This window comes from Silurus aristotelis (assembly GCF_946808225.1).
Source record: "Silurus aristotelis genome assembly, chromosome: 20".
Classification (NCBI taxonomy): domain Eukaryota; kingdom Metazoa; phylum Chordata; class Actinopteri; order Siluriformes; family Siluridae; genus Silurus; species Silurus aristotelis.
In genome coordinates, this window is record NC_139593.1 from 6,238,971 (window position 1) to 6,266,598 (window position 27,628).

Here is a 27,628-nt window from a genome sequence, read left to right on the forward strand (position 1 = left end):
AACCTGTATAATTTTACTAATACATATTTCAGCATGATCACTAATCCTTTATAACCAATCAAGTGGAGTCATGAAGCCGTTTATTATATTGCAATATTGACCACAATAATCGGGATATTACTTTTTTCTTTCTTCAAAATTGTGCAGCTCTAATCTGGGGTTTAAGTTTCGGGATATTACCAAGCTGCCACTTTAAGGGCCCGTGAGTAAGGCCCTTAACACTCAGTGCTTTTGGGCGGCTGTATCATGGCCTGTGTTCTGACTTCAGTTTCCTCACATGACTCATGATTTGTGAGAAATAATTTCACTTTTCTGTAAACTACATGTGATAAGTATAAAACACACCTTTCTTTTCTTTCTTTCTTTCTTTCTTTCTTTCTTTCTTTCTTTCTTTCTTTCTTTCTTTCTTTCTTTCTTTCTTTCTTTCTTTCTTTCTTTCTTTCTTTCTTTCTTCATTCTTTCTCATGCCTACTTGATTCCTCTGTCCCTATTCTCACTCTGTTTTAACCTGTCTTACATTTTTCATATCTTCCTTGCTTCTTCTTTCCCCCTTGGACTTAGACTTGAGAGCACGTTACAATGTGTACAGTAGTGTAAACACTGAAATGTGAAACTGATTGACTGACACACACACACACACACACACACACACACACACACACACACACACACACACACACACACACACAGGGAATAGTCCCATGATAAGGAGTTTTATTGAAGAAGATAAGGATCGAGATCTGTGTTTGTGGCAGAAATTCAGAACAAATGCACAGAGAGAGAGACAGAGTTAGAGAGCCCTTTGGAGCTTCGAGCCCTCGATTAGTTCCCATAAGCAGTAAAGAAACTCCATCGCTGATACTTGTCAAGGAATCTGAAGCGCTTTGATCCACGGTATCACTGACATTCATTCTTCCTCGTGGCTTCGTGCCCTGTTGAGGAGTCGCCCAGAGTCAAACTTGGACCAGGTATTGACACAAGTCTGCACTTGTCTTGCTCTCTGTCCTACAGCGGTGCATGATACTCAAAGTTCACTCTGTTCCCTGCTTTAAGACCGGATTTCTGCATCAGACTTCATTCTTTATCCAACATGCATAAACATAGCATGCATTTATTCGGACTTCCTTGACAGCGAGATGTCAGTCACCCACCCGCTCGGACGTACACACTAAGATATATCACGGAATAGCTCGCAGGGACGAATAGCTAATTTCTCCTTTAATGGCTGCCAGTAAAAGACTATTTGCTGCCTGTTCATCTTCTCAGACTTGACACATGAGGACTGGCATGCCTAAAGCCAAGACGTACTTCAGACATGCACAATATTTTCCCTGGCTCCAGCGACGTGTTGCACTTTTCGCACACCTCACGTTTTTCTCCCAGGTGATCGCTCTTGTGTCTTTCCCTGTTGCAAAATCTTGTGGCGTCTCTTTTTTGATTAGCATGTTTTAAATGGCCCTTTCAGCTGTGGCCTGCTATTGACAATCTCTGTTATTCAGTTGGTTAATACAACCACAGTTCCAAAAAAGTAAAAACAGAATGTGAAGATTTGAAAATCTCCTAAATCCATATTTTATTCACAATAAAACAAAAAACATATAACATTTTTAAACTGAAAATACATACCGTTTTCAGTCTTTTTTAATTTGATGGCTGCAACATGTCTCAAAAAAGTCAGGACAGGGCCATGTTTAGGAGAATTTAGGAGATCAGTTGCTGAAGTTTTGGGAGAGGAATCTGGTCCCATATATTTGATGATACAGGATTGTAGCTGCTCAACACTTGGGTCTTCTTTGTTGTATTTCCATTTCATGATGTGCCAAATTTTTTCAAATGGTGAAATGTCTACACTGCAGGCAGGTCAGTTCAGCACCAGGATTCTACTACGAAGTCATGGTATTGTAATAGATGCAGTATGCAGTATTGTCTTGCTTAAATATAGAAGGACTCCCCTGAAAAACAGATGCAGCTTTTTGAACTGAGCACTGATGATCCCTATCCTCTTTAGTACGAAGGACATTTTTTTCCCAAAATCTTTTTTTAATATTAAATCGTCTGACCAAAGTAAAGTTTTTCAGTTTGCCTTGGTTTATTTTGAATGAGCTTTGGCTCAGAGAGGATGGCAACGTTTCTGCATAATGTTCACGCATGACTACATTTTTGCATGATAGAGATTTAACCTGTATTTGTGGATGATATGGGAAACTGTGTTCACAGACAATGATATTTGGAGGTGTTAATAAGCCCATGCAGTGATTTCCATTACAGAATCATCACTGTTTTAAATGCAGAGCTGCCTGAGGAACCGAAGATCACTGGCATCCGATGTCGATTTTCACCATTGCCTTTTGTGCACAGAGATTTCTTCTCTAAGAAACACAATCATCTTACTGATATGTTGTCACTTAACCTTATTAGTTGCAAATGTATCTGTGTTATTAAAACTGGTAATTTTAATAACACTTACTTTTCCAGAATGTTGTTGCTTCGTCCCAATTTGTTTACAAGGCGTGTTGCAGCCATCAAATTTCAAAGAACCTTATTTTTCTTTAAATGGTACATTTCCTCAGTTAAAAAGTGTTATATGTTCTATTATGAATAAACTATGGGTTTTTGAGATTTGCAAATTATTGCATTTTATTTAGTTTACACACCGTCCCAACTTTTTTGGAATTGGGGTTGTATGTCACTTAATAAAGGAAGTATCTGTGAAGTAACTGTTCTCATCAAATGTTATGAGAAAAATGGGATAAGATAAATGGGATAAACTCGGTTAGATTTTATTTCACTTATTCAAATTATTTGGAAGGAAGATTTTACATTACTTATACATATACCATGTTACTCATAACGACCACAAATCACTGTTGTAGCCTGTTCAGTTTTTGCCTGTTATTGCAGCCCATCAGCTTTATGTTTCAACATGAGCTTCCTGAGATCCTTTTTCTGCTTCTCAGAGTGAGTGAGTGAGTGAGTTATCATAATCCTAGATGTCAGCCATCCTGTCATCTCGGTTCAATCCGACCATCTTCCCTTGACACTCTGTCATCAACATCGTAATTGGATGTGTTTTTTTTTTTTTGGGAGAAAACTATTCTTGAGATCTGCAGCTTCTGCAACTAAAACCAGCCCAGATTATTTAGATGATAATTTTCTATTTGAAGTTTACTTTTTACTGCATTGTGCTGCCACTACATGAATGGCTGATTCAATCATTTATTCATTCTTTCTTTATTTCCTTTTCTCTCTCTCTCATACTACTAACTACTTTTTTCATCTTGTATATTGTCATTCATTTCAGCTGCAAGCAGCCAATCAGCTTCTTCAGCAGGCCCCGCAGCCGCAAAGTTACCTCATCGAGACGGTTCGCCAGCGGGACGCGCAGATCCAGTCACTGAAATACCGGCTCTCGCAGCTGGAAGAGGAAGTGAGGTCCGTATTCACCGCCAGCATCCCGAATTTCAGTTCCAGCTGCACACCCTGTTTTGTTGTGGAGCGAGAGTGCTGAAAGTGGTTTATCTGTTTTGGGAAGAACGTCTCGCCTCGGACTGAGCGAATACAGATACAGACACAGATATTGTTATTATGAACGCTGTTACAGATAGTGTGCTTGCAGATGCAGACACTGATAATGGCCTATGTAGCATAAAGAAAATCCAGCTCAGTCGTATCAGCTGCCAGTATTCCATTCAAACTATTGGAAAATAGATAGTTTATGATGAAATTTGAATTCCCGCTGCATGAAAGTCGTTTTGTTTGCATTCCAAGTCTATGAGCTAATGAAAAGCATAGCTACATTTGGGTGATCAGAATACCCAAGGTCTTCTAGTGTAAAGGAGCAGATCTAGATCACTGAGACGGCAGTTCAAAACCAATGACGATGTAGATGAGGACTTATCCTTACAAGCCATCCCTGGAGTTGATGTAAGGTGCTTTCGAAAAGCACCATGCAAATTCAGTGGTTGCTTCTACGCAAATGCAAACCTGGGTGTCAAGGAAACCTACAACCTATTGCATCTTTCCATAAATTTGCCAAGCACCCGAATTAGCATAAGATGTAGATGTTTTTTGGTAATCTCATCTTATCACGGTGACAAATCAGTTGAATTTCTTAAATAACAAATACTCACGTTATGCTTGTATGCAAATAAAAGAAGACAGGTCCTGTCATGTGTTGCCCTTTTAAGAGGCCATGCTAGAGGCTAGAGAAAAAGGAAACAGTAAACAGTTGGTTTTTTTTCCTTAACTTAAATATCCCACAGGAGTTGTTTCTGGTATGACACTAAGCTATGTTTATCTCAACAACTCCATGTTTTTATTGACCTGTTACCAGTTTTTCCTGCACACCCCGAGTATGGCACCAAATACAGCTGAATTATTGTGAGATAAATATTAGATATACACTATATGAACTTATCTATTGGGACACAAAGGTGTCACACAATTGTAAAGGATGTCTTTGGATGCGGCAGAATGAAATTTTCCCTTGACTCAAACCTGTTCCAGCACAATACTCCTGTGCACAAAGCCAGATCCATTAAGATGTGCTTTACATGGGAAAAAGTAAAAAATCTACTGCTGTAGAGCTCCAACCCTATTGAACACCTTTAGTATGAATGTGAACTAAGGGGTGTAAGAAAATATCGATATACGTGAGTATCGCGATATTTTGTTTGGCGATACAGTATCGATTTTCAAAAACGCAACATCGATATTTAAAAGTAAATAAAAACTTTAATGGCAGATTGATGAATTACAAGAATACAAGATTAATGGCAGTTGTTTCATTTTTGAGTTTTGAGTTTATCTAGTGTATTTCATGACACCTAAGAACCCAATAAAAGATGGCTAAATGTTGGCAAATTTTTCCAATGCTGCAGCTCAGCCATTGCAGCGTGTCAACTAGACTTTCATACTGTATGACACAAAATCTTTTTTTATTTTATTAAAAAAATTTTTTTATTATAGTGCATTGGAATCTCTTTACATGTCAATGTATGTACGGGAATTTTCCGGTGTAAATTAACCTGCCAATGTTTTACAAATAATTATCATTATTTTTTTTTATATTTGACAAATGAGGCCAGTTGTTTTACTGTTTTACTCGGGATATAACTGTCTTTTATATTGAGGAACAGATTAGGCGAGTTCTTGATTCTGCTCCTACTTGCGTATTAGGATAGCTGTGCATCAGAATCAGTTCAGAATAGCAGAGGTCTATTAATCTATTCAGTGCATTTAGTTATCATTTATATTTTTTCATATCTTTTCATAGTGCGCTAAAGAAAGAAAGGGCATCGCTGCTGCAGGTGAAAAACAACATGGCTGCCGACCTGGAGCGGCTCCTGAGCCACAGAGAGGTAACGGCTGACTCGGCACATTGACAAATGCGCCCAGGGGGTGGTGCGTTGCATCATCCAGGGAGGCATTGTCGTGTAATATGGTGCAAGCCTCCAATTCAGTTCAAACTAAGGATTTGTTTAGGGTTCACCTCAGGTTATTCAGGTCTGTGTGATAAAAAAGAAGAGCTGTTTTTTAAATGTTTTGAATCTTCGCCACCAGGTGTGTGGCATTTGAAAAGTGGGCGTACGAGAAATAGAGATGAGATTGTGCTATTGGTAGTGCCTGGAGTGTTTCATTGGAAACACTCGCTGCCTGAATCATTTACACACACACACACACACACACACACACACAGAGAAAGTTGCCTCTGGGTGTTCCCTCTTTGTTGTACAGACTCTGTGGGTTGTCATGCAAAATGCCAGTCACACACTGGTGACTCCAGGCCTCTGCTCGAACAAGCCTTTCCCTTTCACAACGTCACACTGGTGCCTAATTACCTTGAGTTGGGTTGGCACTGGGAATGATGATGCCTATGTAGTGTCTGAGTGTGTCACTGAACAGTGTGTCCTTCAGCACTTGAATTCGCAAGAATGTTTTCCATGCCGCCATTATTTGCATGCAAATGACCGGCGAAGAATTTCTTTTATTATTAGTATTTTGTGTGTGTAGGCAACTGGAAATTCCTGTCACACCACTGAACAAGTTCTCATGAATTCACCTGGCGTGATCGCTTCAATTCGTATCTAATCGTTTTTTTGTCAGACTGCGTGCAAATGCAAGACGAACGTGAATTAATAATAATAATGATTATTTTAATAAATATACTTCTCATACACGATCGACCGCACATAATTCCCTGGCCGCTGCACCTACGACAAGCCTAAGACTGAAGATCATGTCACATTTGTGAAATTTGGAGCTATTTTGAACCACACGGCCACTGCTGCTGTTGGCGCAGCCTTTGCAGAGTGCACAACTTCCAGTGGCATGTTGGCATAAAGCACGCAGTCCTCACGGACAGCTGCTCGCTCGCACGGCGCTCTAACATGCCAGCGCATATGGTGGTCGAGTGATAAATAGAAATATTAAATAACCCCTGACATGTACACAACTAAGGCACATCTATCTATATTCATCAAGGGTGCTGGATGTTCTCGCATCAAGAAATAACGGGGTGAAGGTTTTTTTTTTTTTCCCCCGAAATGCTAGTCGAGAGTCGTCTCGTTTTTAAAAGACGGATCACGCTCGCTTTTTTTTCAAACGCAAGAGCTCATCAGTGTCACTTTAGTTTTAATCCGCAACAAAAAGAGAGACCTGTTTAAGCTTCAGCCGGTTCGGAGGCGTTACTCTGAAACCTATCACCACACTTAGCTGATTTTCTTCTCAGGTGTCCTTTGATTGATGTATACAAATCATGCAAGAACAAGAAATGATTCATGGCGATTTTGACAGCATGAAAAAGTAGATCCGCGTTTATTTGTTTGCTTTTTTAAATGTTGAGCAATGCCAAGTTTTCTCAACGAGACCACAGAAGAATTAAGTGAAAGTATGTATTTTCACTATACTGTACTTAAGCGCAATAAATTGCTGAAGTAAGAATACGGTGAATTGCTAAACTGATTACGAAAATGAATGAAAACAAAATAAATAAAAAAATAATGGAGATATACTATACTGAAAAATGTACTGAGACACCCGACTTAAACCATATGTGGTTTTTCCTCAAACTGTTTCCACAACGTCAGAGGAACACGATTTTATAGGATGTCTTGGGGATAATGTAGGATTAATTTCCCCTTCACGTGAGCTAGGAGAAACCTGTTCCAGCATGATAATGCCCCTGTGCACAAAATGAGCTCTGTGAATATTCTTTACATGGGTTGAAATGGAAGACCTCACCTACACTAGTATCTGACTTTATTTTTACACCCTTGTGGCTGAATGAGCACAAATATTTACAAAAAACATTAATTATGGGATGATGTATATTTGTATTGTTCTCCGATTTGTTCGAAAAAAGGATTTAAGTAACTTACTGAGTCCCTGATGCAGGTTTAAAGTACAGACACGTTAGAATCGAGTGTGGCCACGCCCACTATAATAAAGTTCTAAACGATCGCAAAGATGTTTTTTACGGAAGTATAGAAGTAGCAACATTCTAATTAAAACGTAATATGCAAAAAGTATTGAAACTACCGTTGGAAATATATAAATTATAAAATATAAATATTATAAATAAATAAAATAAATTATATAATTACTTTTTCATTTGTCTTTTGCACCAAATTTTGCACATATGATAATGGAAAATGTCAATTAAATACAGAAATACATAATTTTGCATATTACATTTTATATTTATTTATTTCATTCTATATATTGATATATATTTTTTACATTTATTATATATTGTTTTAGCTGATCTGAAAGCCGAGTTTTAATCTGCCTCGCTGATGGATTTGCGTTGTTGTCTGATTGCATTAAAGGAGCTCTCTGCGATGAAGCAGGTGCTGGTCAGCATGCGCTCACGGCAAAACAGAGAGCCTGAAGAGGAGCTCAGCGGAAGACCTGTGGAACAGCGGCCCAGAGAACCGAGGAGCCGAACAGAAGACGGGCATCAGCTCCAGCTCCGACCCAAACCTACAGTGTTTGTAAGTGCACACGAGCGCCCGTCTAATAAACCATGATGTTTATTGATGTTCAATTTGTGCGCTGTTACTTTAAACCTGAGATGTTGTAAGCTGAATGCTGATTGGCCAGAAAGTCTTGTACTCATTCAACTACTAATACAGTTTCTATAGTAATGAATTACACTGAGGCTTTAATGACAAGACAGGTTACATGAATAAAAAAACAAATAGGTGTAATTGCTTATGCCATATTTGATGAAGGATAATATTGAGGAAGGAGTCTCTAGTGTCAGAGCATTGTAACTAATAAAGGTAAAAGCTATAAGGAAAGTCTAAGTGTATTTATTTTCTATTGACTACAAATATGGAGATTTATAGAGAGAGGCACTTAATTGTTTCTTGATTTCTTCGCATATTTCAGTGAAGCTCAAGTGCCCACGGGTGGCAGCATGACGATACCTGGGCTTGAACCCCCGACCTTCTAATCAGTAATCCAGAGCATTGTAACCGTAACCCTTGATATACCACTTCCCCTATTTAATTTTAGTCCTGTACGAGAGGCATTTCATTAGCCTCAGATCTCCTATAACTTGAAGTAGCCCTTCTTCATGTCAGGTGCATCACATCACCTTGTTGTTGATTGTTTTCCTGTAACAGCATGTCGAACTATGTACAACTGAACAGGTTTTATTGTTCTGGATTGTTTTGCTTGGTTCGGTTTGCAGTATGATGAAGTAATAATGAGTGCATGAAAGGCCTGATCATGTTTATTTGTGTTCAAGTGATAAAGCTTTGAGACTGAAGGAATGCCTCCCATTCAGTTCTAATATTAAATCTGGCTAATAATTCGCGGTCATTCTGCGCTCTCTTTACTAGTAAGAAAAAGAAAAAAAAAACGAGTGAGAATGTGATTCTGGGATAACCAGTGAACCGTTTCAGCTTTTGTATGCCTTCAAGTAAACCCTGTAATGGGTTTTAGGATGTTTGCTTATGGCAGGCCGGCGTTTCGTATCTTTTATGAAACCACAATACGCAGCAAAGTTCAAAGGGAACGGCCCAAAAAAAATCTCGTTCTTTCTATCTCTCTCTCTGTCTTTTCATAGACTAATAAAGAAGCTCCTGAGTGGCACAGAAAGCTGAAGGCGAAGTCCAAGTGACCAACAGAGACTCGTTTAACCTGAGGAACACAACGTACGTGTTTTATTTACAGACGCCATAATTCACGTCATGTAACAGTGTGTTTTGTACTTGTAAAAAAAAAAAAAAAAATTTTAATTAAAAGGAATGTCTTTTATTTATTATTATTGTGGATGTGAACTCTGTTTGGATTTGTTATTTTTGTCGGTAGGGTGTGTGTGTGTGTGTGTGTGTGTGTGTGTGTGTGTGTGTGTGTGTGTGTGTGTGTGTCAGAGAAAAAATGTTCAGGAAAGTGCTCTTTTGTCTGCCGTGATTTATTGTAACAGGAGTCTCCGGCCTCATCTTTTTAATCGGGAAGCCTTTACACACAGTAATACTTATAAATAGCCCGAGCCGTGCATACTGTAAGACTCGTGTGTCTCCTCTTGTCTCACTCTGGAATGGGTGCTGAAGGAGGCGATCTGATTCTGTTCTTCTCATTTCACGTCTTAAGGGGAAAAATAAATACATACATGGATCATCCCATAATTAATTTCTTGATTAGTTCTTTCTTTCTTTTTTTTTTTTTTTTTTACACAAGTTTAATGCACCAAATACACCAGAAGTTGCCTATCCATCTTTCACATAATGCAAGAATGTATTTATATCAGAGCTGTCGATCAATTGAAATATTTAATCGTGATTAATTGCACGATTGTCATGTGTTAACTCGCGATTAATCGCAACTAAATCACACATTTTTATCTGTTGTCAATGTGCCTTAAACGAATACACTTCACATTTTTCATTACTCTAATCAACATGCTTTATACGAATGTATGTTTACTATTAGTGAAGCCAAACTTTACATAGAGCACGAAGACAAAATAATCTTGTTTAAAGTTAAATATTTGTTTAGTGATTAAAATTTTAATTTACATTTTTAAATATATAACCGAGTAAAGAAAAGACGTCATGAATAAATGTGTTTCGTTGAAGGTTTTAATTTCACCTCTTTTATATTTGTTTATATTTTTAATAAAAATGCTCAAATGCGTGCTGCATTAATCGCGCGTTTATAAAATTTCATTCATTCATTCATTTTCTCCCGCTTATCCGTAATTCGGGTCGTGGGGGCAGCAGTCTAAGCAGGCCCCCGCCTTCGACTGCTGCCCAATCCTCACAGCACCGTCCCTCACGGTCCCTCCTGCAGATGGTAAACCCACGGGAAGGCGGCCCCACGTCACTCCGATGTCACGGACCTTGATATTTCCCTCGTAAGGGACCCCCGGAGCATAGAGGGTTAAGAACCTTGCTCAAGGGCCCAAGAGTGGCAGCTTGGCGATACCGGGGCTTGAACCCCAGACGTTTATAAAATTTGTGTTTTTAAATTCAATCTGCGTCAATGCGTTATTAACGTGTCCTAATTTATACACTATATGGGCAAAATTTGGTGCTTTTAATATATTTGAATGTGTTTTTCCAACATCTGATACCACATTTTGTCCCTATTTGCTGCTACAATAACCTCCACTCTTCTAGCGAGATATTCCACTAGATGTTGGAGTGTGCTCGTTGAGATTTGTGCTTATTTAGCCACAGTGGTGTTTGTACTGAACTCAAGTACTGATGTACATATGTGAGGTGAGGAGACCTGGGGTGCAGTGTTCACTAAGGCTGATTTTAGAGCTCAATAGCAGGAGATCTTCCACTCCAACCTATGTAAAACATATCTACATGGATCTGGGTCTTTAAGTTTTGGGTCTCCTAGTTTAGATGAAGGGATGTCCATTGTCTTATACAGTGGTGTGCCTCCGATATTATGGTAACAGTTTGGTGAACAACCACATCTAGCTGGAAATGTAAACTGCCCCAATACTTCTGTCCATATAGTGTTTTGTAGAGCAGAAATGGTCCATAAACTGATAAAACCACAGTCTGTACCCGCACTTTTCTGTTGTTTGCCTCCGCCTGGGATTTCCAACAACTTAATTCAATTTCAATTAATGTGTTTTGCTCTAGAGCATGGCTTTGATGGCCACAGAGTGTTTTCTCAGAGTGATTTTGAAGAAACTCCACCCATAGGTTTGTTTTTGTTTTGTTTCTTTACCAATAGAAATTGAATTCAAACCAGTTGACACCATTGTCATTTAGGAATAAAAGATTTTTTTTCACCATTATTATGTGATGACTCCATAACTGTAATTTTGTAAGTATTAAATGATGGCTATTAATGACTTCTTTACACCATAATGACTTAGGGATCAGTGACTGAAGTGTGGCCCCTAGTACACGCCTAGAGATACTATGGCAACATGGAATGTTGTAAAATGCTTCTTTAAAGGGGAAAAAAAAAAACTTGGATGTAGGCTAACTCACTATTCTGTAGGTGGTGATGATATGCTAAAAGTCATATATTGATCTATTATACATTGTTGTTTTGTTTTGAGAGGTAACGCAAGAGAACATCGCCCAGTTCCTTTTGTCTGTACATCTCTATTTCCTTTTCTTTCTTTTTGAATAGATCATAATAACTAGGTTATGTCTTGTTACTACTTTCAGTGTTGGCCATGATAGAGGACATATTAGTCACCATTCTGATCGCAATGTTACTTTCTTTACCTGGTAAAATTGTGCTTTTCGAATTCAATCCATAACTAGGTAACATTTGGCCATGGGGGCTTACTGTATCTCCGCTTAGGCTGTAGCCAATTGTGTGTAATTGAGGTCATGTATGCAGAAGAAGGCAGATAGCACCTTCCTTTATGTCGAATGAGGAGCATTTGCTTTTAGGAGGAAAAAAAAATTGGTTGCACTGAGCCCAGCTTCTCTCACACCCCCTCAGGTGGTAGTTTTAATATCATGGGCAATGCATTTTGATGGCAATTGGTGGATAAATTAAATAATTAATTAATCGATTCATTAATTATTTAATCGATTAATTAATTAATTAATTAATTTATCCACCAATTGCCATCAAAATGCATTGCCCATGATATTAAAACTACCACCTGAGGGGGTGTGGTGATTTTTTTTTTTTTTTTTTTTTGTGTGTGTGTGTGTGATGTAGTGGAACTTAATTATAATTATTTTTTTTTTTTTTTTTTTTTTTTTTTTTTACTTTTATCTAATTTAATTTTTTTTTTTTTTTTTTTAATTATGGAACAAAATAGGGAATTTGAGCGTCCGATCATCGCATGCTGACATCCCGGCTTGCAGAAATGATATACAAATGTAATAGATTTGTGTGTGTGTGTGTGTGTGTGTGTGTGTGTGTGTGTGTGTGTGTGTGTGTGTGTGATCTGAGACAAGAAAAGAAAAAAAAAAGAAGGTGTAGCTCCTTCACTTTCCTAATCTCGGCTTGCTCCTCGCCCCGCCCATCCAGCAGCCTCATATCACCGAGGCCCTGAGGACGGGAGGAGGCAGAAACCGGGATATCCGCCGTGAGCACGGGAGCGTGTACACACTCATACGCACACATCGACACGCGCACGCTGACTCGCGCATGCAATCGGTCCATGCGCCACGCACATCTCCGGCTCGCTCCATCCGCCGCACGTTCGTCCCGGGAAAAAAAAAAAACCGTGATTTTGTATTCTTTTGTTTTGCTTTTTTTATATATATATTTTGCGGATTTCGTCCATCATAACGGGCCGTTATGGCAGCAACGCTGTTAACGGGACACGAGGACTTTCTGCCGCTAATGAAGGGCTTTCAGGAGGAGTCCGGTCTGTTTACCGATGCCGAGAGAGGACTGGCGAACGAATACGCGCAGGTAATCATCATGATCATCATAATAATAATCATCATTTGTTTGCATGCATGAACGATCAGAGGTGTGTCCTTGTCTCCTGTCTGAGACGCGCGTCTGGTTCCAGTGCCATGATGCGCGCGTCCTTGTTTATTTTGACACCGGGATTTCCCCGCGTGTGCGTGTGTGTGTTTTCTGTGTGAGATGATGCGGGTTCACGGTACAGGCTCGGGGTCTCGCGGCCACTCATCCACCACCAACACCACTACTAACATCTGCTCTTCTCCCCGCCGCCTCGCCCTCACGCGTTCACTCCACTCCACTCCAGTCGGTCGTGGAATGAAAGTTACCTGAGATCGTGCAAAAAAAGAGAACAGCAGGACGGCCCTCCAAGAAAATATATATAATTGAAAAATATATATATAAATATAAATTTATAAGTTTATATATATGTATATATATATATATATATATATATATATATATATATATATATATATATATATATATATATATATATATATATATATATATATATATAAACCCCGACATGTCGGGTGTCACCCCCGGGCTGAGCGCAAACGTCGGTTTGTTTGGTTGTATGTTGTTTCCCCGCTAATTGCGCTCTAATGATAATTGGTTGAGGTTTATATGGAAAAGATGAGTGTGTGTGTGTGTGTGTGTGTGTGTGTGAGTGTGAGTGTGTGTGAGGGAGTAAAGCTTTCTGGTTTCCGCGCGTCAGCAAAGTCTGTTTTGGGCCCGGCGGTATGTATGAGCTCTGTTTTACAGTGCAGGGGGGAATGTAGCGGATACCTACTGAAGGCTGTGTGATAAATGTTTGTCTGCTGACTGCAAAAACCCAACAATCCTCATCATGGTTCAGTTATGAACGCAGTACAAAACAGTCATCCTGCACCTGTGCGGGTCCTGCTGAAACTTGTGCACCTTAACATCCTGAGACCCAGAAGAAGAGTTGAGGGTTTAGTGTTTTTGCTCAGAGATGCAGCCCTGGAAGCTCAGCTGTGTTTGGGTTTCTCTTGAATACGGAATCTTCCAACGGGAAGCTTGACGAGACGCCACCCTGATTTCACGTCCGCACGTTTTTCGTTTATGCTGGACAAGGAGGCCTGATGTGTTTTGTGACCGTGTTACACGTCTATTTTTAAAACTTTCCCTGCTGTTCTACATGCATATTTAAGCCCAAGTGTTCTCCGCGTCACCTGCTGCACACATAGCACGCATACCACTGCTCATGAAATTTCGCCCACATATCCATCCGGCGTTTTCAATGTATGCATATGTACATGTTCGGTTATAACCAGTTTGCTGATACGACATATAGACATCGCTGCGGAATATTATCGGAGGGTATTTGTTCTGCTCCCGAGCTAGACAAAATCTTTCTGTTAAGAGCAATTCACCTGTCACTGAATCGTCATTTGTCAGACATATTCTTTTGTATGGGAGTTTAAAACGAGATTTGTGCTGTTGTTTTTTTCCTCCAGGCGAAGCTTGAGATGGACAAATACCTGACACCTCAGTTGCACGATTCCCCGGCAGTCAAGAAGCATTGCCAGGATAGCTCCTCTGTGGAGTTTTTTTGCGATGACCAGTGTGCCCCTTATAGCATCAACATGAACGTGTACCTACCCGACATCGCCTACCTGCGTGGAGGTTTGTCCCGCCAGCCGCGGCCCTCCGTCCCCAGTCAGGTGAAAAGCAAACCGGTGAGCTCGGCCTTCTCGTCGGCCCCAGACTGTTCGGGGCCTCCCGCTCTTCCCGATTTCACGACCATCTTCAACTCGTCCTCGGCACATTGTGCCAACATGGACACAGGCGATGCTTCGAATGGCGTGTTCATCAAGCAGGAGATGCCTTCGTTCGAGCTTCACCAGGACGGCCATCTATTCCAGCTGCTCAACTCAGAGCTTGACGTTCCCATTCAGGCCGTTTCGGACTCTCACACCCACCCCATGTCGTCAGAGGTGCCCCCCTTCCACGACATGCACTTAGCAGCCACACAGACTGCCAACAAGCCGTACTGCGCCATGGCCACGCCTTCGTACCCGCTCGCCTCCTCGGCTCACTTCGGCCATGGCCACACGCCGGTCAAAGTATCTTACCTTCCTCCCTCGCCGCCTACCTCCGAACCGGGCAGCCCGGACCGCCAGAAAGAGCTGCTCCACAACCTGACGCCTCCTCCGTCTTACGCCGCCACCATTGCATCCAAAATGGCCAGCCACATGCCCACTCATCAAGCACCCTCATCCATGCGAGCGCCCGCAACCAGCAGCGCCGGGGTAATGCCTGTCCGATACAACCGCAGGACCAACCCTGACCTCGAGAAGAGGCGGATACATCACTGTGACTTTCCAGGTATGGATAAGAGGGACTATTTCTTTGCAGTGCATCATTTACATGCTATTGTTAAACACTAATTTGCAACTGATCTTGTCAAAGGTTGTATGCGATACTTTTTCCGTTACAGAGTTGTTAAAGGGTTGTTACTATTTTTTAATATATATAAAAAGTCGTCTGAACAGTGTTTGGGTTATTAAATCGAAGATACCATCCACTGCAGTCCTTCACTTGCTAAGTGTTTCGTTTAGGAGCCGTTTCGTATTCAGGTGTATGTTTATAAATCACCCTGATTTCCCTTCCACTCTTCTGCCTCTTTATCCGAGCACTCTGTGGCGTTTCCTCACCAAGACCGATCCGCTGTTGAATAATTCAGGCCCAGGCCAAAGCCTTTTAACCAGGCCTCTGAATTAATGCGAGGGAGCTGACGTCAGCTTCCCCCGACTGTTATTGAATCCTGTTGCATCAAATTGACCGACCAGATTGTAAAACAAGCAAGCCTCATGACACCATTAATAGTGCATTTACGCTAAGCAGTTCATCTGAAACGCCACGCTCCGCCATTTAGAAGCCATCATCAAGCTTCGCCCGAACAAGAGGAGGGAGGGGGAGTGTGGGTTGTGTGTAGGGGGGGTTACAGCTAACAAGATGAGATTGGTTTTAGCTTCAGAAATGGAATGGAAACATTATCGAAGCCTAAAGAAAATGTTCCCACTTAGTTTCCTTTTGAGTTCTGTATTGACGTGACTTGGCCTGTTCGTTTCCTTCATTCACCGGTGCCGTGTTGTTTTTTTTGTTCGCAGGTTGCAAGAAGGTTTACACCAAGTCCTCGCATCTGAAAGCTCATCTGAGGACGCACACTGGTAAGACCAACCCCCCCCCCCCCCCAACCCCGCCCCAAATTAAAGCCGGGTTTTTATTTGGTCCTGTCGCAGCAGTGCCACGACTTCTTTATTTTGGGTGTTTCGGGTCATGTTGCTAGGCAGGAGCGAGCTCTCTGGCATGCCCTCGCATTCATTCGTGCACACAGCCTGAAATCTATCCCACACCATTCGCTCGATTAGAGATAAGAGATTTTATAATGTTTTTTTGCCGGAATCTGCTTCGGATCGACAAAACACTTTTTAAGTCTCTGAACATCTGGTGTTGCAACTTCGGTCGTAAAAATCCGGGAGTCAAATGGATGCGCTGCACTGCACAGCGTGGCCTTGAGCGTAGGGAGGGAAAACAAACAAAGCAATCGCTACTTGTTAGGCCGATTTTTCTTTTTTTCCTTTTTTTTTTTCTTTTCTAAGAACGGACTTTATGACAGCAAACAAGTTGTAAATCTAAGTGCCAGCTTGATTTGGCACTTGCCGCACATTGAGATAAGATAAGGTCACTCGCTTGTGACATGCCCATACAAAAAAAGTGACCATTTATATATATATATATATATATATATATATATATATATATATAAATTGATAGATAGATTGATTGATTGATTGATTAAACAAAATTCAGTCCATGAACGACAGTATGCAAATCAAATACACTTCCGTTCTTTCTCTTTTCCTCTTTTCCTCATTGTCTCCTAGGGTGTGTTGTCACTGATGTTGTCATAGCAGTCACACACACACACACACACACACACACACACACACACACTTGTTAGGAAGGGAACTAAATCATCCTATAAACTGTTTGGGGATCCGCATGATCCTCATCATCATCTATTAAGCAGGCAATCTGAACTGGTACAACCAGGAAGACGAGTTTTATCCTTCTCTCCCTCTCTCTGTCTCCCTCTCTTCTCTTCATAAAGCTTCTCTACTGCCTACAAGAGTCTATACAATGGCTAATCACCACAGCTACACTCTAATTCTCCCTGTCTCGGGAGAGAGGGGGAAGAAGCCCCCCGGGTGAGCCATGCACCGAGATGAGCTCGCCAAAACAAGTCATTACAGGATTCCTCATTTGGGACTCGCTTCACCTGTACCCGAGCGCCACACGTACACGATTACATCCAGCCTCCTGCCTAATTATCTCTCCGGCTCTTCCACACAAGCTTTCATACTTTGCGAGGTTAATCTCCGCTAGAGCGCTGAGTAACTTTCTCGCTTCCCGAACGATTTCTCTCGTCTCCGGTTGTAGCAGTCGGCTCTGATCTTAAACCCGGGCTTAGGATATGTAGCAGTTTTTTTTTTTTTATCTTCTCTTTCATCAACATTCTTCTTTTCGTCTGCTTTTTCTTCATCTTCTTTTTTCTTCTACTCCATGTGATGAAAACAGCTCAGAGGGGCTGGATAAACCTGTCAAGGTTTCTAGGCCTAGTCTCATTCGTTATCTGCGTGCTATTTTACACACACACACACACACACACACACACACACACACATACACACTCATACACAAGCAAAACAGATTAGCAAAAGGGATCCATTTCAGAAAAGAAGACGCTTTGTTTGGTTTTTGCAGAACCGGCTTTTATAAAACATTGAAGCCGACGCTTGGGAAAGACAAACAGCAAACGGCACAGGCTTTTTCTTCGACAGACTTTGTGTTTGATCTCGACACGCCGGTATTTAGCGTGCCGCATAGCTCCGTTTTCGAAAAAAAAAAAGTGAAAAAATGTATCTCAAAGGTTGGATTTGTACAAGTTCGTGATTTATTGTGTGGACAGGTGCTAGTCAATGTGATTGCCAGCATGGTAAAAAAAATGCAACCGACCTGATGACATTTTTTCAAATTGTCCTGCAGTACTGCTTCACAGAAACAAACAAACCCAAGAAAAAAAAAAAAGCAAAACGCATGTTCGTTTGGAGTCATGGAATCTTTTTCGCTGAATCTGAACTTCATTGTTTTCATGTTGTTGTTTTTTGTTGTTGTTTTAGGCGAGAAGCCATACAGGTGCACATGGGAAGGGTGTGACTGGAGATTCGCTCGTTCCGACGAGCTCACACGCCACTTCCGCAAACACACAGGAGCCAAGCCGTTCCAGTGCGCCGTGTGCAGCCGCAGCTTCTCCCGCTCCGACCACCTCGCTCTGCACATGAAGAGGCACCAGAACTGATCAAGAACATCTTCTTACACCTCTATTACAAATGCGTGCATTTCTATAGGAAATTACTATTCACACACACACAGACACACACAAAGACACAAGAAAACACACTGACAATCACGCCTATTCTTTACACACACGCACAGCTATTCGTGCATTTGAAGACCGTGTATAACAATACACAAATCACACACACAAAAAAACACTGACAATCATGTTCATTCTTTACACAAATACACACACACACACAGCTAATTGTGCATTTGAAGACAGTCTATAACAACACACACTCACACACAAATTTAAGAGTGTGTGTACTAGGACGAGCCTTCTATAACGAGGGTGAGCGTTTTTTTTTTTTTTTTCTCGTGCGTGTTTAAACAAGCTCTGAGCTCCTGACTTTATTGCTCCAACATGGCCACGATTACATGCCTTTTTTCTTTTTATATCATCCTCCACACACACACACACACACACACACACACACACACACACACACACACACACACACACTCTTTATCTGATCCGTCTGAACCTGTCACTTTTATACTCTATTTCAAATCCTCCATCAGAACGCTTTAGCTTTAGTACCATGTGACGACACAATACGGTCCAAGGCTGTTAAAAAAAAGAGCTGCGTTATGTGCGTTTGTTGGCGCTCGTTCAGTAGCGAGCGGCGCCGCGTCTTAAACCTCCACTGCTAGTAAAAAAAAAGACGTTTTAAAAGGCGTGTTTATGGTGCCGCAGTTTTTCTGTTAAACGTTTCGAGTCGTTCGGAGAAAAATGGAGAAATTTGACTTGCCAATTTACTTTCTGAAACTCACTTTCTGAGCCAGAGACCCTCTTTCAAACAAACAAACGATCAAACCAATAAACACATTAGAATTATTATTTATTGTGAAATATTTAAGGATAAATACACTCCATTACCATAAATACATATATTGTCGCCTATTAATTATAAACAAAACATTTTACTGAAATCTCTTTATTATCTCGTGATTCGAAAATAATTTTTTTTAAAAGTTTGAAAAAAAATTTCTCGATTCGAAAGTTGTTTTTTATGCACATCCCTGGACCAAAGTTCACCATTTCACTGACTTCGGCTCCACCTACAACTTAATAAAGCACTTATTGAGCCCCTGAGTTAGTTTTTTTTTTTTAAACCCGGCTTTAGATTTCGCTCTAACAGCTGCGTATTTATCCTTATGCACATCTGGACACTGGTTCCAGATGTTTAACAGTTTTTCTCTGGCAGTGTGAATATATTCAATATCATACAAAAAACATCTCATTTGAATTAGATTTTTTCGCGTCACTAAATCTTATATTACTTTTTTCCCACAATTCCACGGGGTGTAATGGTGCCCAGAGTTAGGACGTTGATTAGGTATTTAAATATCTTTACTGAAATTGATAAAACTGTTAAAATCGCACAACGAATCTGCTTTTTTTGTATTTTTTTTGCACTTGAAATCAAACTGGAAATGGGTTCTCTGTGTCACTGGATCAAGTACTGTTTAAAACTGGACTCCTCGAGTATAAATCCGATCGCAGCCAAACGTTTTAGTCCGAGACTCGCTCTCTCTCTCCGACTTCGAGCTGACGTATTTATAGCTTCGGAAAGAAAGGAATAATAATGTACTGCTACTGAGCTGCAATTACGGCCTGAATTATTGAGCGGGCCGCGTATAAATGGAACGAGAGGGATATTAAAGCCATGCAGACAGCTGGATGATTTGTACAGACGTCCTCACACACACTTACACACTCTTACATACTCGTACACGAGCATGCCGGCCATTTTGTTTTTCCTGTCACTGGTGCGTTAGCTTGAATGTATAAGACCGCACAAACTGTTCTGTCCGAGTAACACTACAGTAACATTTCATCTTCAAGTGCCTTCTGGGGGTTTCTTTCTGTTAACAGGTTTTTAGAATGAAAATGTAAAAAAAAAAAAGTACTAAAACAAAGCTACAATGTTTACTCTTGAAAGCAATTTGGTTACCCGTGACAGCACCCTTTGTTAATTTCTTGAAAAAAAAAAAAAAAGAGGGCTATCTGGTTCTTCCTGTAAAAAAATTTAACTTATTTATTTCATAAAACTTCATGAAGTGAAATTGAAAAAATTGGACTTTTTTTTTCTTTTTTTTAGTGTAACTAAACTACCTTATTGTAAATATTCTTCATTTTATTGTAAATATTATTTGATTGATTTTTATTTTGTTGCCCTTTTTTTTTAATGAAATTGAGGGGCACCGACATATACTCTGCATCTTTGTGGTGTGTCGATTTATTAATTTTTTTTTTGCTGTTGTTCTAAATATTTTTATTTTGTACTTATTTTATAGATCCTCAGATGATATTTCTAAATTTTGTTGTCTTTAAAATGACAAAAGTTGTTTTTTGCCAACTGAAATGAAACAAATATTAATAAAAAATTATCGGTCACATTTTCAATGCTGGCATTTTCTTTTCTTTTTTCTTTTTGTTTTTGTAATACTGTATATATTTAAAGATTTAATGTTTTGGTACATTGGACCTTATCTGCCTTCATATACGGGGGACAAAAAAGCCACAATCTCTTAACGTACTTGAGGATAATGTGTAAAAGGCGGTGCTTTAACCGCACCTAATATATGCCACATGTCCCACTGCCAGGTCATATCCTAATTGCTACAAACTATATGCAATATCTATACAATATATGACCATTCAGCGTACTGGACTGTAAAACTATACACAATATTTCATAAAAAATTACATTATACAGATTTCTTCAGATTTGTATCTATGGACTAAAAATAACTTAACAACTGACAATATCTTAAAAATAGAAAAAATGTTACTTCCTCAAATTATTAAAAAATACAATAAAACATTTTTTTTAACCTGTTTTGTGACACCGTTACATATTTATTTCTCATTCCGTTGGTTTTTCTTCCTTCTTAGTTATTACAATTAACATTAGAGCAATTCAAATGTGGTGCTTTGAGTACAATTCTCTCATATTGACCACTGGATGTTCAACGTAGCACCTCATGACAAAGGGGTTTGAGAATTAGAATTGTTGCTCTCCACAAAAATGGTAGAGGCTATAAGAAGTTCGGTAACACCCTGAAACTGAGTTATAGTACAGTGGCCAGGGTCATAAAGAGATTTTCCAAGACGGTCTCCACTCGTAACAGGTCTTGCAAGTTTCCATCAAAAAACTGTGTGTCAGGTGCAGAAGCTGCTTCAAAAAACAGATGCATGAGTGCTGCAGCATTGCTTTAGAGGTTACAGAGGTTGTCAGTTCTCAGGCCATTTTATTAGTAACATAAAAGGTAATAGACTCCAATTATACTATATGGGGAAAAGTATTGGAACACCTCACTTTTTAAACTATACTGCATGTGATTGTTCCTCACATTGTCCCATCATTTAAGCTAAAGACCCAAACCAGTTCCAGCATGGCAATGCCCCTGTGCACAAAGCCAGCTTCATAAAGATTTTTTACAGGTGTTGGAGTGGAAGATCTCCTGCTATAGTGCTTTGACCTCAACCCTATTGAACACCTTTGGGATGAATTGGAACATAACCCTAACCCTGTACCTCCACCAAGAGTGGAGTTTATTATAACAGCAAATGGAGACTAAATGTGGAATGTGATGTTCAAAAAACACATACCAATCTTATGGTCCGTGGTCCACAAACATTTATCCCTATAGTGTAATATAAATGTGTTTGAATGACATCACAAACCATATTTTAGTCAATGTTTCTGACATTAGACAATGTTAGTCAAAGATTTCTACAAGATTTCCAAATGTTTGCTTTTATTCAACTTTTCTCAAGCGTGTGTTGACAACCTCCCAAATAGTGCCGCTCATGATATGACACTTTTTAATTAAACAACATTGACGATTATATTATTCGCCTGTTGCTTAGGCCTGAGGAAAGAAAAACATGTTGCTGCTGTACATCAAAAGGCAATGAAAAAAAAAAACCCTTGGAATAAAAACTACCAGAGCAGAAACGGTTGCACTTTATAAATTACTCAGTCGTGGCAGGGTACATATCTTATCTGATGGCTGTCAGGAAAAAGAAAAAAAAAAACGTGTTATTAGTGTGACTTTAAGATTCACAGGAGAACTAAAACACAGGTTAGGTAACTGCGGTTTCACGAACCCTGGATAATCGCCAGGATCACAAACACGCATGGATTATTGTCCATGCGTGCACTCATGCCGAGATGTTCCTAACGAGTCCCGTATGTTGCAATTTTTGCAAAAAATTCTGCAGTCATTTTGATATCTTACTCTGGAACCTCTATGACAAGGATCTATATTCAGGCATTGCTAGAATTCATTGTATTTCAGCATCTTGCAAAAGCTCATAGGAGAAGAAGATCCCACAATAGGGATTCAGAACTGTTTCATATACAGCAGGGATGCAGTGTCTGAGCTCATCTGAGGGGAGTTTATTTCTTCACAGAATTAATGCCTTATGAGTTTTAAATGAAACTCTTTTTTTCTCAGCCACCTTTGGCTCTATTACACTGGACTATTACACATCAGATGTGTAGTCCACTTTGATTCTGGACACGTCATTAAAAATCCACCCTCCCCGACATCCCTGAACTGCTGAACTGTGAGTAGTTTCATGCTTCAGTGTCACAATTTAAATTTTGGAACAGGATTTTGTGTCTTTAAGTTCCTTTTTATTTTAATCAAGCCCCTGAATTTATCTTTTTTCCGAGCTCTCCGTCTATAGGTTCGGATTGTCTTGGTATTTTCCGTTCTCTTGTGGATGGACGTTGTTTGCTGATTGCACTGTTTGCTTTATGAGACATTGGTACTCTCTCGGGGTGCAACCGAATTACAAGCTGCCAAAACGTTGAGGAACCCCTCTGTGCAGAGAAACAATACTCCTTTTGATATGAGATCAGGAAACACGGCAAAGGAAAATAAATGCTTTCATTGCTCTGAACAAGACGGGGAATTTCTCCCTCTTTGCTACATATGTTCTTGGTTTGATTCTCAGGACGAAACCTCGGCCCCTGTCCCTAATAGACTTCAGATGTCAAAGGCAGGAAAACAATGGAGGCTCCATTGGAATCTATCAAGAGGTTCTTCAAGGTTGCTCTTGGGCATTCCTCCTACAGGTCTTCTCCTCACTTTCCTCCCTCTCACTTTTTTTTTCTTCTTCTTCTTCCCTTCGTCCTCCCCCTTTCCGTACAAGAAAGCTCCAGACCCCCAGGGTGAACATTATTGCTCTAAAGTTGAAGGCCCCTACCTCTTCTCCCCACTCTCCAGCTTTAGAGTGAGACTCGTTGCACTTTCTCATAACCTGGCCCAGTTTGATCAATACATTGAAGCAGTTTTTTTTGCCGTAGCAGAACAAAAGCGCGACCCTGAGAGTTGTCAGAAGAATTTGTGCTGAATTGAGTGGCCCGTAGACTGTACAAAAGGGATTAATGAAAACTGATGTGAAATTAGACATGCGCATTAACTTTACGCTGTGCCATTTCACCCTCGTTTACTTTCAATCAGCCTCCTGAATGCTCTTTTTCCCCCCACTTCTTCCTCACTTCGTCTGGATACAATGTTATTTCTATTACTGTGCAATCTCTGCTATAAAATAATGCTAATTGACAGTGAAGGTTTGATTAGTTAATGAGTTCAACCACCTTCAAGAGATCACAGCTTCAGAACTTCATTATTTTTAAAAATCATTTCTTCTTTTGCCCTGCAGTGAAAAAGGCTTCCGATGTTAGTTTGGAAGCTTTTACAGAGAACGTGTTAACGGATATGCATGACGCTCTACTTTCAAATATGATATATGCTTTCACCACACTGTTTGTTCTTATCAATCAAAAGTATCTGTTGCCTTTTTAACAACTAAACAGACATGCACTGGACAACTATTTTCTCTTAGAAATGGGTAGCATGGATTTGTAATGATTATCAAATAATAAAGTTACTGCACTCCACTCATTTTGATAGTCTTTGCTTCCCCTCTATGTTATGTTCACAAGCAAGTGAGCTACTGGCTTATGGAGAAGATTAATAACAATTACTGTCACATCTGGGCTTCTGGCCTCGGGCCGGTGCTACACGCTGTTTTTGGTGGGATTTTTCCAGTGTAGCTTTACAGACCACCCACGTGCTAGCACAACATGGGCCATTTGTGGAGGAGGACCTGTTCTCTACATGCTGTGGAAACATAACAAGCCGTGAGCGAACACACAGTGGCTTGCGCTTATGGTTCTAATCACCATCCTAATGCCTTAATGGACAACTGTTTCAAGTGGGTACTTTCCCTTTTCAAACATCAGCTACGTTTGCTGGAGCTGAAGAGGGGCCCTATTGAAAAATGGTAAATGTCTTTTTTAATGATGTTGAATTTGTTTATTCAAGCTTATCGGTGGTTCTTTTTTTTCATGGTTGACATTTATATTGAAAGAAAAAAAATTATATATATATATATATATATATATATATATATATATATATATATATATATATATATATATATATATATATATATATATATATATATATATAAAAAGATTTTTCCAGATTGGAAAATGATGACACTTTTTTTTTCATTACTAAAGCAGCTGGGATGCCGGTTAGCTACACATGTATGTGCTAAATAAGGAATGATTCATTGGCTTGCTGAGGCACAGGGCATGATTCAGCCTCTTCACACTTTCACACCAGTGTGTTAGGAAAACAAAATGGCAGACAGGTCTCAATGAGTTGGCTTTATGAACATTTATAAAAGAAACATGACTTGTCGCAGTGTTCAGATTGTATATTTAATACATTCAACACACTTTTAAAATTGGATTAAATGCTATTAATCTGTGAGTAATTCAATAAAGTTATCATAAAAAATATTCCCAGAAGTACGTTTAAAATGGGCAAAACTCAATTGTGCTCAAGGTTACCCTGAATTACACTGCTAATTATTATCATAGAGTCAAATACTCTATATGAAGTTCTGTAGAGACCCGAGTATAAGATTGGTATGTGCTTTTTGAACATCTTATTCCACATCTAGTCACCACTTGCAGTTATAATATCCTCCACTCTTCTGGCAAAATTTTCCTCTAGATTTTGAAGTGTGCTAGCGGCAATTTTTGCACCTTCAGCCAAAAGGGCATTAGTAAAGTCAGATACTGATTTAAGTGAGTTGAAGAGGTTTGGGATTCAGTCAGAGTTTACATCCCAAAAGTGTTAAATAGGGCTAAAGCTGGAGCTGGCTTTGTGCACAGGGGCATTGTCAAGCTTAAAACAGGTTTGGATCTCCTACTTAAAGTATAAAATGTAACAAACACATCCTAATTATATACTAATTATTTTTATGTTTATTTATTTTTTTAAGTTTATTAGTTTTTTTCTAATAAAATGCATAACTACTACAAACACTTAAGAAATCATGAATAAATTATTTGAAACAGAAAACAGTAAATACTGAGAATATCTTGAATATGCAAAAGTATTATTTACATAACTTTTTATTTTCCATCTTTTATTAGTACCAGTAGCAATAACACTATGTAAAAAAATAACAGAAAATTGAAAACAAACAGAAATGCCACATACATATTTTCCAGGAACTCTAACAAAACCCTAACCTTAGTGTTTTTTCCCTCATAATGTACAGTTTTCTGGGTGCATTTATTCCTTTGTAACATGTCATCCACTAGGCTTCTCTGGCCTATAGCAGGTTTTTCTGGCCTGGAGAAGAAACCAAGCCCACACGTCTACTGGTCATGACATGTGCTGAATGCTTGGCTACTTCCTGATTTATTATCTCCATTTACCTGTTGGATTGCAAGGTGAAGCCCAAAAACATTTGTTACTATTATAAAACTCCCATCAGATCCACCTTTCAAACCAACAATGAGAGCAACGGCAGCCACAGCAAAACACGACAGCCGCAAAAATACAGCATGAGGTCCGAATAAACAGTCAAAGATCGTACATGATGAAATTGATAACTTCATCATGTACAAATTATAACTTTAGGTGTATTAGTGACCCAATCAAGGGACAGATCTGACCAGGGTGTGTATGATATTGGAAGTGTTTTTTTTAATACAATTTATTGTCATTTGTTAGTCTTTTCCATGTAAATAGGAAAAACATGATGTAAATCTAATCAACAGGAGTTAAATTGTTTTAAATAAGAAAAAAATACGGTTTCTAATCAATGACTGGCACTCTGAATGCTCCTGCTAGACAAAAAAAACAAGTTTGCTTACTTGTCAGCACACGTCATCTACTAATGACTGAGATTTTCCTGCTTTATCTGTTTATACTCTATGACTGAAATGTTTTCCTATTTGCGTAGATTCACGGTTATGAAGCATGGCGATGTTTAGAAGAGATGGCAGTGGAGTTTTTTATTAGATTGTTTAACAGGATTTTGGAAGGTGAGAGGATGCCTGAGGAATGGAGAAGGAGTGTGCTGGTACCGATCTTTAAGAAGAAGGGAGATGTGCAGACCTGCAGTAACTACAGGGGAATAAAGTATCTCAGTCACACCATGAAGTTATGGGTAAAAGTAGTGGAAGCCAGGCTGAGAGAAGAGGTGACCATCTGTGAGCAACAGTATGGTTTCATGCCGAGAAAGAGCACCACAGACGCATTATTTATTTTGAGAATGTTGATGGAGAAGTATGGAGAAGGCTCGAAATGACAAGAGACTGAACTATCACCTGGGCAGTCTGTGTGGACAGAAATGGTCGAATCCTTCGGAAGTTGTAGAGAAGAAATCGACAGGAACGAGTGAAAAGCCCAAAAACAGTTGATTTGTGTGGTTCTATTTCTTTCTCTCAAAAAATGTATTTTCAGTTGACAAATTAAATTACAGTATCATGTCACAAAGTAGAAGAACCATTAGTATTTAATGGACAAATAAAATAGAATAAATCATTTTAGATAAAGTAAAACACAATATTCAGAACCGAATGTGATTTGATGCACCTCTCAGTCAGGGGCAATTTTTTTAATTTACTTATTTTTTCTGAGACAGCAAGCTCAAAACACAAGGCGGGAGGGGACGTGGATTAGGCGGTTGAGTGGAACTGCCAATTAGTCGCATTCAGCATGATGCAAAAACGGGTTCATGCATAAATTCATAAATCTGCAGCGGTGTCTCCAGCAGTACTCTGTACCCTGATGACCTCCTACTGCTGTCTGATACGTCTACTTAGAGGTCAGGTCTTCCATAATGCATAGACATTTTAACCATGGGTAACCATGGCCTATGCTCTTGATTAAAAGGCAGAGAGAAGCTGATCTTTTACTGATCTTCCGGAAGTAAGCATGACACAATCACAGAGTTGGCAAAGACATCCCTGAAATGTCAGTGAAGCTTGTTTCAATT

The 27,628-nt window shown here is 39.6% G+C and overlaps 2 protein-coding genes across 4 annotated transcripts in view; both read left to right on the plus strand.

Moving 5' to 3' along the window:
- Positions 1-9,271, plus strand: part of pibf1 (progesterone immunomodulatory binding factor 1) — a 38,111-nt gene extending 28,840 nt beyond the window's left edge. For all 3 annotated transcript variants that reach the window (XM_083521991.1, XM_083521990.1, XM_083521989.1), the window contains exons 15-18: positions 3,302-3,432; positions 5,276-5,360; positions 7,830-7,994; positions 9,077-9,271. In XM_083521991.1, the coding sequence (XP_083378117.1) occupies positions 3,302-3,432; positions 5,276-5,360; positions 7,830-7,994; positions 9,077-9,130 (435 nt within the window). In that variant the 3' untranslated portion in view covers positions 9,131-9,271. The remainder of the gene's footprint in view (positions 1-3,301; positions 3,433-5,275; positions 5,361-7,829; positions 7,995-9,076) is intronic.
- A 3,205-nt stretch (positions 9,272-12,476) lies between these two features.
- klf5a (Kruppel like factor 5a) lies at positions 12,477-20,704 on the plus strand. Its single transcript, XM_083522821.1, has 4 exons — positions 12,477-12,864; positions 14,346-15,216; positions 16,002-16,061; positions 18,075-20,704. The coding sequence occupies exons 1-4, from the start codon at positions 12,748-12,750 to the stop codon at positions 18,251-18,253; spliced, it is 1,227 nt and encodes a 408-aa protein (XP_083378947.1). The 5' UTR covers positions 12,477-12,747; the 3' UTR covers positions 18,254-20,704.
- Positions 20,705-27,628: the final 6,924 nt, after the last annotated feature.

Coding starts and splice junctions, on each gene's coding strand:
- klf5a (XM_083522821.1), top strand. CDS start 12,748: ATGGCAGCAACGCTGTTAACGGGACACGAGGACTTTCTGCCGCTAATG. Junction 12,865..14,345: donor TGGCGAACGAATACGCGCAG/GTAATCATCATG, acceptor TTTTTCCTCCAG/GCGAAGCTTGAGATGGACAA. Junction 15,217..16,001: donor ACATCACTGTGACTTTCCAG/GTATGGATAAGA, acceptor TTTTGTTCGCAG/GTTGCAAGAAGGTTTACACC.